The 13,961-nt window shown below is 38.7% G+C and overlaps 2 protein-coding genes across 3 annotated transcripts; one reads left to right on the forward strand and one right to left on the reverse strand.

The window, feature by feature from the left end:
* Positions 1-447: 447 nt before the first annotated feature.
* Positions 448-1,410, forward strand: LOC149943679 (protein transport protein Sec61 subunit gamma). 2 transcript variants are annotated; one of them, XM_090174772.1, is made up of 4 exons: positions 448-613; positions 972-1,067; positions 1,130-1,232; positions 1,336-1,410. In XM_090174772.1, the coding sequence occupies exons 1-4, from the start codon at positions 505-507 to the stop codon at positions 1,343-1,345; spliced, it is 318 nt and encodes a 105-aa protein (XP_090030898.1). In that variant the 5' UTR covers positions 448-504; the 3' UTR covers positions 1,346-1,410. The 2 variants fall into 2 exon arrangements, with proteins under 2 accessions (XP_090030898.1, XP_090030899.1); XM_090174773.1 differs by lacking the exon at positions 1,336-1,410 and having other exon boundaries at positions 451-613; positions 1,130-1,236.
* A 542-nt stretch (positions 1,411-1,952) lies between these two features.
* On the reverse strand, positions 1,953-10,112 carry LOC149943680 (uncharacterized). Its single transcript, XM_090174994.1, has 7 exons — positions 9,897-10,112; positions 8,644-9,250; positions 8,269-8,579; positions 3,257-8,203; positions 3,038-3,189; positions 2,865-2,977; positions 1,953-2,799 (listed from the first exon to the last, which is right to left on the reverse strand). Exons 2-7 carry the CDS (start codon positions 9,063-9,065, stop codon positions 2,622-2,624), a joined length of 6,123 nt encoding a protein of 2,040 aa, XP_090031120.1. The 5' UTR covers positions 9,066-9,250; positions 9,897-10,112; the 3' UTR covers positions 1,953-2,621.
* Between the last annotated feature and the right edge of the window lie 3,849 nt (positions 10,113-13,961).

Genomic DNA, 13,961 nt, shown 5'->3' on the forward strand with positions numbered 1-13,961 from the left:
TCGTTCTAGAGACGTTCGCTTACCAAACTATTATTCAAAACTTATTTTAGAGACAAGTTCACTTATCGAATTACTCTTACAAAATTCGTTCTAGCCCACGTTCGCTTAACGAACTATTACTCAAAACTCATTCTAGAGACAAGTTTGCTTCCCGAACTATAATTCCGAAACTCCTTCTAGAGAGGTTCGCTTAACGAACTTTTATTCCAAAGCTCGTTCTATAGAAACGTTCGCTCTTGTTCGGAAATCCCCTTCGTAAATCAGTTCTCGCTCGCGAACGACTGCCGTGAAACGTTAAAATGCGCTTCAGATTCGGTGAGCGAAAATTTTTCAAAACGAACCATTTCGGAAAATGCCCACCTCTGATTTATGTACCTGTTCCTGCCATTGTTACCGATGCTCTATTTTAAGCCTCGTTCTGGCTTTTTGAGCAGCTCTTTCTTGAATGAATAAATAAATAAGCGTAACGCGTAGTTTGAATTTCCCGCTTTCAGGAATGACGACATGTTTGACCTTTCATTTTCGACCCCGGAACCCGTACGTGGCATTTTTCTTCCACACGTTTCGAGTCGAATTTGCTGTGCAATCTGTGTCGAGCTCACTGATTATTTTGGTAAGTTGTTTTAGTGTTGTTATTTATGTTAATATATTGAATATTTATAATTATAAATGTGTATTTAAGATTCCAAAAATTATATATTTTGATTCATTTACAAACTGAAGTCCTAAATGTTTAATTGTTCTAATTAAGCCTTAGTAATGACATTTTGTAGTACAAGAAATTATTCCAAATCTTGCGGTATTTCAAAATGGTAATGGACTGGAATGTAACTTAAAGTAGTGTCATACATAATATGTGCCCTTATTTACGACTAGTTTTAGAATCAAACTTCATATTAGATAAGTGGACCTACTCTTTTGTCCTAAATTTATTGTGAATAAGTAAAAACTAGTAATTTGTATAAACTCAGAAATGGATCAAGTAATGGCATTCATTGAGCCTGGTAGGCAGTTTGCAAAAGATTCTATCAGATTAGTGAAAAGATGCACAAAGCCAGATCGTAAAGGTACAATTTCATCCATATATTTTAGTATATTTGTAGTTAATTTCAAGCTATTCCAAATGTAGAATTCCAGAAAATTGCTATGGCCACCGCTATTGGTTTTGCCATTATGGGATTCATCGGATTTTTCGTTAAGCTTATACACATTCCCATCAACAATATCATTGTGTAAGTTTTAGCAAAATAGATCTAATTATTGCCATGAGGGAATAATTATTTGTTAGAACCCATTTTCTATGCGACCCTAATATCAACTCTTATTTCTTTTCAGCGGATCCTAATTTTAAGAAATTTATTTTGTTCCAAATATATAATTGATTTCAATAAATGTCTATAATTTTTTGAATTTTGTTCTTTCATTACATTCTGAAAGTCTATTAAAGCTTGAACTCAAGAGGTGAAGTTTATTTTTAAGGGAATACCTTATGTAAAATTCCTGTACGAAAATAAAAATCCAGGGTTGACAAGAACCAAATTTTTGAGCATAGCTAATTCATAATTATACTTCATAAACTCAAATCATTCAAAAATCGACTACAACCATGGTTTAAAAATTTCAGTAAATACCACTATGCAGTGATTTTTACATCCTCAAGCTAAGTAATACAAGTTTCTAACTATTGGCTATGAAATGGCATATGCTTCCACAGTTTGGCTGGATAACCATGATCATTGGAGCATTAACGCAATTTTGCGTCCATGATTGGAATCAACCTCAAGTATTTCATTTTTAAGGAGTCTTCTCTTGTAAGATGTATTATATACTCAGGTCTATCCACTTTTGATAGCGGAGCAACCAATACTCTCTAGGTGCACACCTCAGGCCTCTAAAATGTAATAGCAAAACAAAATCCTTATATAAACATTTTGGAAATAAAGATCACCAAATAGAAAGACTTAATATATATTTAATGCTCATTTATTTTCTATGTCTGGTGCAGAGAGCGCACATTCACACTTGTTTCATTTTGAACAACCGTGGTTTTAAATCTTCTGAAGACTGCCCAGGCGTTATTTCTTTTAAAAGATTCTTTTTACAAACAATTTATTTTCAGACAATTTGTTAACATTGATTCTTCTAGAAAAGAGGAAATTCATTTTCCCTCAAATCCAACATTTTTTGCCTTATTAATATTCAACGAGGGCAGTAATAATTAAAAAAGTGTTGGGGTTATCCAACCCTACAAGGCAATGGCCGTTAAATTTTTTTAACCATTTGCCTACACAGTGCTCTTTAAAACAACTATCTTATCCTTTTTTTGTACGTAATAAACTACAAGCTTCAACAGCAACATATTTATCTTTACAATTTACAACTAAACAAAAAACAATGTGTATAATTAAAAAAACAAATTGTGTGCATTATCGTTTTGCATAACCACAAAGCTAAAATTCCTATAATAAATCTAAACCAAACAGGCACACAAAATGGGAGAAAAATAACTCTGTATGAAAGATTTTATAATTTTTTTTGTTAAACAGTATATAAAAATTCACGACAGATAACAAGGCCGAAGTTTTCTAAAATTTTCATTTTTTATATTACAACAGTAAATGCTACCTAGAATGGTGGTGTTTTGTTACCCTGCTGGATTTTACTGTTCGACCGGTTGTCAAAGTACCACCATCTAGTGACGTGGCCTTAGCAGTTGTTTTAAGAGGCGGTGTTTGACGGTCCAACTCCAACATCGCCTCTTGTATCGCGTTTTCTAAATGACTGTTCATTTTTCTTCCTCTGCAATTATAAAATACGTTGAAAAATGGAAAAATTCACCTTATATCAATCAAATTTAAGCTTACCGTCTATACCTCTTCCTAGCCCTGTGGTGGGCTTCAAGACCTTCGGACAATGTTTTAAGTTTTTCTGGTTCAACTTGGGTGAAACTATGGTCTCCAAACCATTTTACCCAAAGCTACAAAGTAAATTTTTGGGTTATATCTTTTAAAATAAAATTTTTAGTCGGGATTCATACCTTGCCATCTTCCAACTTAATATTTCCTTTGACTTCGTCTTGCCTTACCAGCTTTCCAGGCCACGAAGGAAAACCTCTAATTTGTCCCCAAACCAAATCTCCCTCGTTAAATGTTCTTGGTTGGAGTGGTAAAGGTGAATCTGGTGTTTCTTCTACAAGAATAAAAAAATTAATGAAATTATGAAAAAATCACAAAATGGTAAATTATGTAATTTTTACCTTCAGATTCTTGTTCAAGATCTTCCTGTTGAGCCATAATTAGAACCATATCTCGACGTCGCCTTTTCAGGCCTCTTTTTCTTCCAAATCTTGCGTTCTCCTCAACATTATTAGCTTTGCAAGATATAACATTTTCCGCAACAGCTTGAGGTGTGTTGTCAGCAAGACTTGTTTCACTCTCACATGGTTCTAAATTGGGATTTTCATCTGGAATCTCTTGATCACAAACCAAGGTTACAGTTTCATGGCTGCTTTCCACTCCTGAATCACTCGTTATATTGTGATCGCTAACACCCGTTTCTGACATCTCAGAAGCGGTTGAAGCATTTTCAACCATATTGTCGGCTGTTTCCAAGTTTAATTCCGGTTGCTGATGACTACTCCACATATCAGGAGAGTAACTATTACAAGCGGAGGTACTTTGATCATCAACAGTTTTCTCTGAACCCAAGTCCTCGATAGAATGTTCCTCTAGATTAGGAGATTCATCTTTTAGACTTTTGTAACGATGGAGTGGAAGATTTGTGTAATTGTCAAGGTTTTTATTTTCAGCTTGGTATTCTTCAACAGAGTAATTGTCATTTGCTCGGTTGTAAGTCAAACTCTGGCATGATTGAAGTTCAACAATCTGCCCAGATGGAAAAGATTCAGCAATTTGGTTAGCCTGTTCATCTTCTTGTTGAACTACAGCTCTTACAGCTGCTGATAGATTTACGGGATCTGGCCATGTGTTTTCTAACGAGTCTGTTACATTGTCTACTATAGTTTCATTTGAAATTTGTTTAGGATTATTCTCATAATCTATGATTGAAGCCAATCCCAAATGATTTGAATATTTTCCCTGATAAACGTTTAAGTTAACTGGTGGATTAGAGCTTGTGGTAAATTCATTCGACTCAGCACTAGTACTCTGAATTCCAATGCTTCTTGCTTTTTGTAAATTAATTTCATTTTGTTTATAAGACCAAACACCTGATGCATTTAGTGGTCGACTGTTGTTAGTTGGTAAAGCAACTTTACTTTGCAAGGTTGGAGTAGGCAATGTTTTTTGGGCTATAAGCTTTGGTATGGACTTTTTCTTTTGAAGAGGAGTAATAACTGGGTTTGTGATGGTGACATGCGTTGAAACCGGCATGGTATTTTCTCGTGGCGACGAAATATTCAGAGAAGAATAATCTTCCGAAGTTACTTGTTGAACTGAATATGAAGCATTTGGTAAATTTGGTGAGACAACTGTAACCGTATGTTGCGTCTGTTGAGGTGGCAAAGCTTGAGGATGTTGTGGAGTATTAATTATCATTCCACCCATACCAGAAATCATGTTAGTTACAAAGGAACCATTAAAGGCACTCTGAATATTAGCTCCATCATTTATAATCAAAGACTGTTCTTGAGGAAAGGCTGATATTTGTTGAGGTCCTGAGAAGAGTGGGAAGGATTGCAGAGACGAACCATGGTTTATCATTTGTTGAACAGGCAAGTTTTGTATGATGGCATTTCCAGGAGAGCCAACGCCCAACATACTAACAGGCTGCACCAAACCAACTTGTCCATTCAAGCCAACTGTCAAAAGCTGATGTTGGGGGCCAACTTGTGCAAAGTTCATACAATTCAGCACTTGCTGCTGAAGAATAGGTCTGGCTTGTTGTTGGCCAGTTGGGAAAATGGTGATAGCTTGAAGGAGAGGTCCGTGAGGTTGCATTTGTTGTATTTGATTGGAGCCATGGGGTGGTGGAAACAGGTGAGTCTGTTGTGGTTGAATAGAAAGAGGAGTAATCATTTGTTGGGCTGCTACAGACGCTTGATGATTGGCTTGTGAGTTCAGGTTTCCTTGCTGTAACATCGAGGCCACAGTTTGGCTGCTATGCTTCTTCTTGCCTTCTCTTCTTCTAGTTGGAGGGGAACTAAGTTGTTGCATGATGGTAGAGAGAGAAGCTTCGTGAGTAGTAGGAACTGGAGTTGAACTACAGCTAGATATAGGCGTACTGCACGAAGAGCTTCCACTTGGGGTGTTTCGAAAATCATGAGACATCTCCTGATTCACCAACATGTCATGAGGCACTGCAGACAAATTTCTTCCAATAGTGAGTGCGTCGGAAACCGACGTTGGGCAGAAAGAATTATGGCTACTTGCACCATTGGCATTGATTACTCCACTGCCAATAACAGGAGGTACTACTGTTCCCATCAAAGAAGCAGCCTGTACAGGGTCTAAATGCACAGTGTGTGACAGCATATTCGAATTGGGAATTAATATAGTATTTTGCATAGCATTTACTGGGATTGTATTAAGCACTTGAACAACTGGCTGCACAGGTAATTGGGAACCTAGTCCTACTGCAGGTATGACCTGCGTGACACTAGTAGTCACGGAAGAAACATTTGGAACGGAGAGAGGTGGCATAGGAGAATTAATAACGCAATGGCCGCCTATTTGAACAGACTGTTGCGATTGGGAGGCATCAGTCAAGAATATAGTACCTCCACAATTAGAAACAGAAACATTGCAAGTTGCTGCTGATGAAGGCACTGAATTGGGTTTCGAATTTGGCGTTAAGCTTAATGGCGATATGTTTATGTAATTGTTGCTGGTTTGTACAGAGTCATAATGTCCACTGTTAGAAGCTATGGAGTTTGGCAGACATGGATTGTTGTTACACTTGCCTTTAGCTACCATTTGATTGGATATCATGTCTAGTTGAGAAGGTATGACGTTAACTTCTTGTGAAGCATTGTTTTTTATAATTAAACATCCAGCAAGAGAGGCATCAAATGTTCCATTGTTTTGATGGGAGTGGTTGTTAAAATTAATACCAGCCCCAGTACAGTTTCCATAAACATTTGATGAAGTTGGCTGACCAGTTAAGGTGCTATTCACCTGTCCTGTAACAGTGTGGATCGGGGATATTTGAGATGGTTTTTGACCCGCATTCATTACAATACAGCCATTCGGAAACATTGTGGTAGACTGTTGATTAATCAAAGATCTACCGTCCGATAATGTTAGGGGCTGCCCCATTTGATGCAACTGTGTTGTTAAAACTTGTTGAGGACTTAAAACTGGGTTGTTGTTAACGCAATGATCAGCTGTTATAATATTAACACCTGTATTTAAGTTGTCAGTTCTGACCTGACCAGGTGCAATTATTACAGGCTGATTTGGATTGTTGGTTTGAAATCCTGGAGGGATCATTACATTGCCCATTTGTTGTATGAGTTGGGGTCTTGAATTTGACATAATATTACCGGGAAGACATTGAGGGTTAGATAATCGTTGTTGACCAAATACTGGTTGAATAACATAACCAGAACCATTACTTTGGGTGAGGGACATTCTAGTATGCCCTTCCACATTGTGCAAAATATTCGGTAATATGTTAGATAAGTTATTTAGAAATGAAGGATCATTTGAACACCGGTTATCAAGGAAAGAATTATTGCGATTTTCACCAGGGTTTTGTTGAGAAATAAAAATAGATTTCATTTGTTGCGTTTCTCGCTGTTTAATTTTTTCGGATAAAGTAGCAGGTTGAAGAGGGCTATTATTTGGATTACTGTCTAGGGTATGATGTAAGTTAGAACGAATCTCTTGCTCTGTTGAGACACTTGGCACATTTAAGAGTCCATTATTGCTTGAAATTGTGGATACACAGTTTGGTATATTTTGTTGACCAGCATTATTGTTGCAAGTTAATGAAATGGCATTTCTTTCTACATTTTCCAGAGACGCAGATCGAGGATAGGGTAATTTTGATAAAAGGGAGGTACAGGTTTTATTTTCAGAGGGGTTTTTATTTACACAATTTAAGGGGTTCAGGGAAGAAAATGTTTTAGATAAGGAAGTTTTATTTTGCGTTGTTGCTGAAGATATTTTCTTGTTGCCCTTTGCTGTTTGACCCAACATTAAACTAGCTAGGCATTTAGCATTTACACCAGGTGGATTTAACTCTACTGAGTGAAACGAGTTTGGGTTTGGAAGATTTGAGGAAACCACTTTTTCAGTTCCCAAAATATTTTGACCAGCCAGGGAATTACTTTGTACATTGGAAGTTGTATAAAGAGGCCCAATTAGCTTACTAGCATGAGGAGGAAGAATATTTGTGGCTAAAATAGACTTTCCTTGGTTTACTCCACATATTTTGTTGGCTGGTAATGACGTTGTAAATAAATTTTGACTTCTTTTATCCAACATAGTTGTTGAACTGTAACTCGAAAGTGGCATTATGGGACGATTCTGATAACCAGTATATTTCAAAGCGGAATTGGCATAACTTGCTTGGCTACAACTTTGTTCTGGTTGAGTAGCTAGGTTATGATTTAACCCTTTCCGTTTGCAAATGCTTTCTGTAGTTGATGTTTGAAAATGTTGGGAGGAAACCCCCGTATGTTCTACCCTGTTTGGTGGTAGATTACAGTTGTTCGCTATCACATTGAGATATGTTAAATCTGGGTTACTGGTAGAAGAGCTTGTTAATCTTGAATATTGACACGATGGTACCAAGCTTTTGCTTGTTGTAGATTTTGTAGTTTCTGGTATAGAAGCAGACTCTTGATGGCATTGAGAGTAGATGACACTCTGTTCTTGATTAGAAAAAGGGTTGCAAGATGAAGATTCATTACCCGGAAATAAATTTGTAGACAAAGAGGAAGCATTTCCATAGTTGAGGATACTGGATCTGGAGAGCTCTGATGACTGCACCGATGAAGAATAATAAGGTGAAGAACTTCCTTGTAATGGAGAGTCTAATCGCATGCCTGGCTGTAGCGCAGATTCTTTGTTGACACAAGTACCATCCATTCTTAAATTAGACCCTGCGCCACTGCTATAATCCTTGTCTTTCCACAAGACTGATCTACTTCGTTGCAAGAGTTGCGATACTAAGACTCCGTCTAATGGTCCGCGACTTTTCCCCCTATTTGACCGTCGTTTCTTGGTTGTATGATCATCTAAGACAAGAAATATTAGAACCATTTCCAAATTCAAAGATTCCAAATTAGGGCAAGATCCTCACTTAGTTTCGCATTGTTTTCATTCACCGGTAAAACGACACTAGGTGACTTTCGCAAGAAATGAAGAGATGAGTGTAAATTAGCAGTTTTTTGCCAGGCTTCCATGGCAATGATCTTTCTACGATGATTACATAACTTTGCAACATCACTCAAGGAAGAGTCGACTCCATTCCAAGCCTTAGACTGGATGTTTGGATCAAAATTAAAAACCTTATGAACAACTAAGGGGCATTCCAAACCGCATTTGCACATGCCATCTGTTTGCAAATAAACAATGACCTCATGCATTGAACCTAGGTTGTATTCACTCGGGCTGAAAAAAAGGAAACCAAAACACAATTACTCACAATCTTCACTTAATGTCAAACTAAGTATACCTAATATAAACAATTTTTCCGGCATAAAGGTTTCTTCTCCATCCTAATGGCACTACTACGGTATTAGAACTCGTTCTGGATTTTGAAACGAGAGCGGTATCTAATGAGGTACTCTGTTTAATGGTTTCTGGTACACACTGCTGTGGGTAACATCCCACTGAAGAGTTCTCCACACTTAAATTCACCGGGCAGTTTGCGGGTTTTGACATAGTTAACGTTTCAACCATCGCATTAAAGGATTTTGAAACATTGCTACGTGTATTTGCAGGATCCGGTACTCCAGTGTTCGTAACTGAATTACCGACCTGCATCGGGAATTGATATTCCCAGTTAGTGCGCAAAACTTGTTCGTTTATTGCATAAAGGTGGCTCCTGGATGGACCTTGACTGTAATGCACATTTTGCAACTGTTCATTGGACATTTTTTAGTTTTTTTATAATGAATTAAACATAATTTAAGTTAGTAAAGTCATCTGAGGATCATTGATACAAGTTCCATCAGAGAAAAGTGCTGGTATTTCCATCTCACGTGACTGATAAAGCCAATTGGCGTGAGTGAACTATCCATCTTGAAACCATCGAAGCAGAATTGTTAAAATTAATTTGTCTGAAAAAAAAACTTACATTAAAAACGTAGATGCCTAAGATATGCTTTACTATCATATTAAAATGAAAATATGTTAGGTGAGAAGTAAACATATAGGTTCCTTTCACCCAAGAAGGAAATAAATCTGACACATGCAATTTAAGAGAGTTAAGGTTGATATTATCTCTTGTTAATAAATTTTAATGGTTTATTAGCGACAATCAGTCCAAATACCATAGCATAGTGCTTTAGAATTGTAATTTAGTTACCAAGAAGTTTCAAGTACCTTGAATAATTTATCATCCTTATGGAAGGTATACCACAATATATTAATAATTGTGAAATATATTGTAAATTATAGGTCTTAGTTCCAAAGTACAGTAAGGTCTGCTAAAGCAGCTGAACTGTAAACTGATTTGGTCAGTAAATGCGTCAATATAAAAGGCAAAGGCTTAGTTTAAACTTCTTTTTTTATAATATTAAAATGTTTCCTACTTTTTAAAATAAACGATATATTGTTAGATAATAGTATTTTTTAAGTATATAACAGTTAGATTATTGTTTTACTCCATAATATTAGAGAAAATAGTATTATTTTAGGTTTTCCGCCTAAATGAAAACCAAGGCTTGTGTTTACCTAAAAACAAATATATTATTAAATACTTACAGAGTTTACATCACCGAGAAATTGGTTCAATTATAATATAAGGATAGTACGTAATTTCCTTAATTTATGTACAAAGCATAATTATTATTTTTTAATTTAACTAAGTAACACTTTTTGAGGCTTAATGTAAATATTTTGCACTGATGATTAACAGCAATTTTGTAGGTCAACCTTGAGAAATAGACAATGCTGTTGTAAGGGGGCGCCGCTGTCTATGGAATTAAAATTAACAAGTTCGTCAAGACTTGGAATTATTAATACAGGGACGTTACGGTGTCACTGAATTTCACAGCAAGCCCGCAAAGCGGCGCAAACTCTTATTCTTATCCGTTTACTGGCGAAAAATGTGTTACTGCCAAAACGGCCATAAAACCGGAGACAATAGCTAAGGATAGACCTATGCGCATTTTTGCACATCTAGATGGATAGGAAAAAGTGTGTTTACTTTTTAGGAAAGCTAAATTAACTTTCGTTAATTATTACACACGGTATAGGGTTGCTTTAACAAACGATCACATCGCCAATGAAAAGCGCGTGCGATTTTAGTTTCTATTTGTAAATCCATGTTGTAATTGGCCAATTTTATACTTTGTGAAGTTTTGGCCAAGGGAAATGGGAATTACAAATTTGCTAGATAATCAAGGTTATTCGAAAATAATCAACTTTTGTCATTGCATGGTGGCGCCATCTAAAATGAGTGGTACGCTCGGATAAAATCCCCGTTGATAATTTCTCGAACGACCGCTCACGAAACGGACACGTTAGCACCGACGATAAACGTAACGTTCCCAACGACCGGGGAAAACACGGAAGCCACTGAGAAACGAAAAGGGTGAACACATAGATCAATAGCCCTGGAGTGGTATTGATAGTTCTGATTGGGCTAAGCACTGACATTCCTCTTCAGAAATCGCGTAAAGGGGGTTGTAGAAACGGGGGCGGTATGTCGAGGTAGACTTTTATTCCTCCATGGTGAGCAGTTATGTTTCAACTGCGATAGTTACGGACACGTCTCGAAGGACTGTCCGAAACCTCAGAAGAGACCACGGTGTACGAAATGTCAACGCAGTGGGCACGAAGCCAAGGACTGCAAAAACACCTCCCAGCAGAGACCACCGAATCTGGCAAGCGCAACGACGAACGCCACGACCAGAAATTACAATGTACTTCACGTTGAGGACAATACGAAAACCACAGGCCCGAATGCCAAGTATTTCAAAGAAGCAACGATCAATGGCTTACCTATCAAATCGTACGTAGACATGAGAAGTCGATGTGTCACACTTCAGGAGAGCGAAGCAAGGACGTTGAACCTAACGCACGCACCAGTTCCCCCGGGAATAATGATCAGCGGATACGGATCTGGAAGCGCACGCCCCACTGGACGACTGGAAGCTAAAGTTAAGGTGGATCAGGCAGAGGCGTTGGTAGACATCTACGTAGTTCCCGACCGCGTCCAGACAATTCCTCTCTTAATTGGCCAACCATTAACCGAACAGGACCACGTTACGATCGTCAAACGTAAAAACACCATCCGATTGTACAACGAAACACATTCCGACGACGAAGATGACGATTGGCTCGTAAAAATGAAAGTTCCCGAATTACCACGACAGAAGATTAATCTCTGGGCCAAAGAAGCTGTGGTTATCCCTCCAAACCATATCGGCTATATCGACCTCATTACGCAAGATGACGTCACTCAAGACGAAGAATTCTACGTAGAAGCCCAAATGAGGTGTTGGCCAGGCAAGGAGCATTGCTTGCCGCGAAGCATCATAGCGATGAACGACCACGGCTACACGACGGTCCCGATGGCCAACGTATCCAATTCGGATCTAGAAATAGCGCAAGGTCAGAGAGTTACACGGGCAGATATATGCGAAAAAAAAGCCTTCGACGAAACTATCAACGCACTAGCTATCACAACGACTGCACGAAGACCGATCTCAGACGATATGATCAACGTCGGAAAATACGTAAGCGAAAATGCCAAAGGATTACTTCACGACTTATTAAACGAATTTCGCGACTGTATTGCGGAAAACGCGTGCGAACTCGGACGGACGAATATGGCCGAGATGAAAATAGAGTTGACGTCGGACAAACCAGTGACGTACCACCCTTACAAGCTGTCGTACGAGGAGCGGAAAATTATCCGAGAGAAGATCGACGATCTATTAAAAGCAGGTATCGTTGTTGAGTCGCATTCCCCTTACGCCAGTCCGATTCTACTCGTAACAAAGAAGAACGGCGAAGTACGATTACCGCGCCCTGAACCGAATTACGAAAAAGGACGCATCTCCTTTACCATTAATTGACGCTCAACTAGAACGGCTCCAAGGCAATCAGTATTTCACGGGATTAGACCTAGCGTCCGGCTATTACCAAATCCCAGTCGAAGAAGGCTCGCAGAGTCGCACCGCTTTCATCACTCCCGATGGGCACTACGAGTTCAAGACCTTACCGTTTGGACTCACAAATGAACCCGCGGTGTTCACGCGAATGATTAACGCCGTACTGGGCCCCTTACGATATACGATCGCGTTAGCGTACCTTGACGATATATTAATTCCGAGCGTGACGGAGGATCAAGGAATGGAACACCTCAAGAAAATTCTCGAAGCCTTACGAAGAGCCAACTTAACCTTAAATCTCAAGAAATCTTTTTTCCTGCAAGACCGAATAAACTACCTAGGGTTCGAAATTACCCCCAACGGAATTCAACCTGGCGAGCTAAAAACGAAAAGCGTGCGTTTGTTTCCGACTCCAACCAATATTCACGAATTCAGGAGATTCATTGGACTCTCGAGTTATTTCCGGCGATTTATCAAAAAATTCACACTTGTCGCGGAACCTATGATACCACGAATAGGCCGAAGGTGGTTGCGCTTACAGCATTTTACGTTCGACATCATCCACCGAGAGGGCACGAAAATGGCACACGTCGACGCGTTGAGCCGCGCACCGGTCGATGACGCGGACGAAATGGATATCGTTCAAGACATTCAAGTCCTCAGCGTGAACGTCACAACGGAGGATTGGCTAGTCACGGCTCAAAGAACAACTAACGCGACGGGGTAAAATCTCGAAAGAAGAAGCGCAAATACGAAACGATTACGAATTAAGACACGGACGACTTTTCAAGAAAAATCCCAACGCCAACGATCTTGGGTCCGAGTTACTCTGGGTCGTACCTAAGCGCGCTAGGTGGAGAATTGTCAAATCATGTCACGACGACATCGGACATTTCGCTCTTGATAAGACTCTCGCGAAATTGAAAACTCAGTATTGGTTTTCCGGAATGAGAAGATACGTCCGAAGATACATCGCTTCTTGTTTACCGTGCTTATATCATAAGCCGCCAGCGGGTAAAATGCAAGGAATGCTTCACCCCATATATAAAATTGGAGAGCCATTTCATACCGTACACATCGATCATCTAGGACCATTCATCACCAGCTTAAAGGGAAACGCTCATATCATAGTAATGGTCGATGGATTTACGAAATTCACCATTCTTAAAGCGGTATGAAATACCGGAATGAACGCTACTCGACAATTCCTAACGGAGATGATCGGAATTTTCGGAACGTTTTGTTATTCGATTTGTCGCGTATTTTAATTTTTTGTTTGTGTGTTCATTTTATTGCACTGTTCGCTATTAGGGATTGTTAATCATAGAAATCTTATTCTCCTACCTAGAATGCTCCCGTCTACGAGAGAACCTGACGCCAAGACATTTTGAAGCAACGACTAATGATTATATAGTCTTTGCTTAAGCTTCAGCCCATCAGCGGCCATTCATTGACTACGGCAAGCCGCTAGCGCCATAACATGGCGGTTAAAAATAGTAAAAGCTAAGACCATTTTTACGGGATCCATCCAATCCAAGCTCGCAGAATTCCCTTAGGTTTTTGCTGGAGTTTTTCACATGAACCACTTCAACGTTTTTGGATTTTTATTTAATAATAGTGTTAAGATTTTTTGAAGTTTTAGTTTTGTTTTCATATTTACTTATTATAAGGAACATTTAAATGCCATTGTGAGGAAGATAAATAAGAT

This window comes from Leiobunum rupestre, chromosome 5 (assembly GCF_980474605.1).
Source record: "Leiobunum rupestre chromosome 5, qqLeiRupe1.1.hap1, whole genome shotgun sequence".
Taxonomy (NCBI): domain Eukaryota; kingdom Metazoa; phylum Arthropoda; class Arachnida; order Opiliones; family Sclerosomatidae; genus Leiobunum; species Leiobunum rupestre.

Bases quoted from the DNA above. Each gene is read 5' to 3' on its own strand.
- LOC149943679 (XM_090174772.1), top strand. From the start codon at position 505: ATGTTTGACCTTTCATTTTCGACCCCGGAACCCGTACGTGGCATTTTT. The intron at 614-971 runs GTAAGTTGTTTT...GTATAAACTCAG, and splicing joins CGAGCTCACTGATTATTTTG to AAATGGATCAAGTAATGGCA. The intron at 1,068-1,129 runs GTACAATTTCAT...TTCCAAATGTAG, and splicing joins CACAAAGCCAGATCGTAAAG to AATTCCAGAAAATTGCTATG.
- LOC149943680 (XM_090174994.1), bottom strand. From the start codon at position 9,065: ATGTCCAATGAACAGTTGCAAAATGTGCATTACAGTCAAGGTCCATCC. The intron at 2,978-3,037 runs GTATGAATCCCG...TTTACTTTGTAG, and splicing joins TTAAGTTGGAAGATGGCAAG to CTTTGGGTAAAATGGTTTGG. The intron at 2,800-2,864 runs GTAAGCTTAAAT...TTATAATTGCAG, and splicing joins GCTAGGAAGAGGTATAGACG to AGGAAGAAAAATGAACAGTC.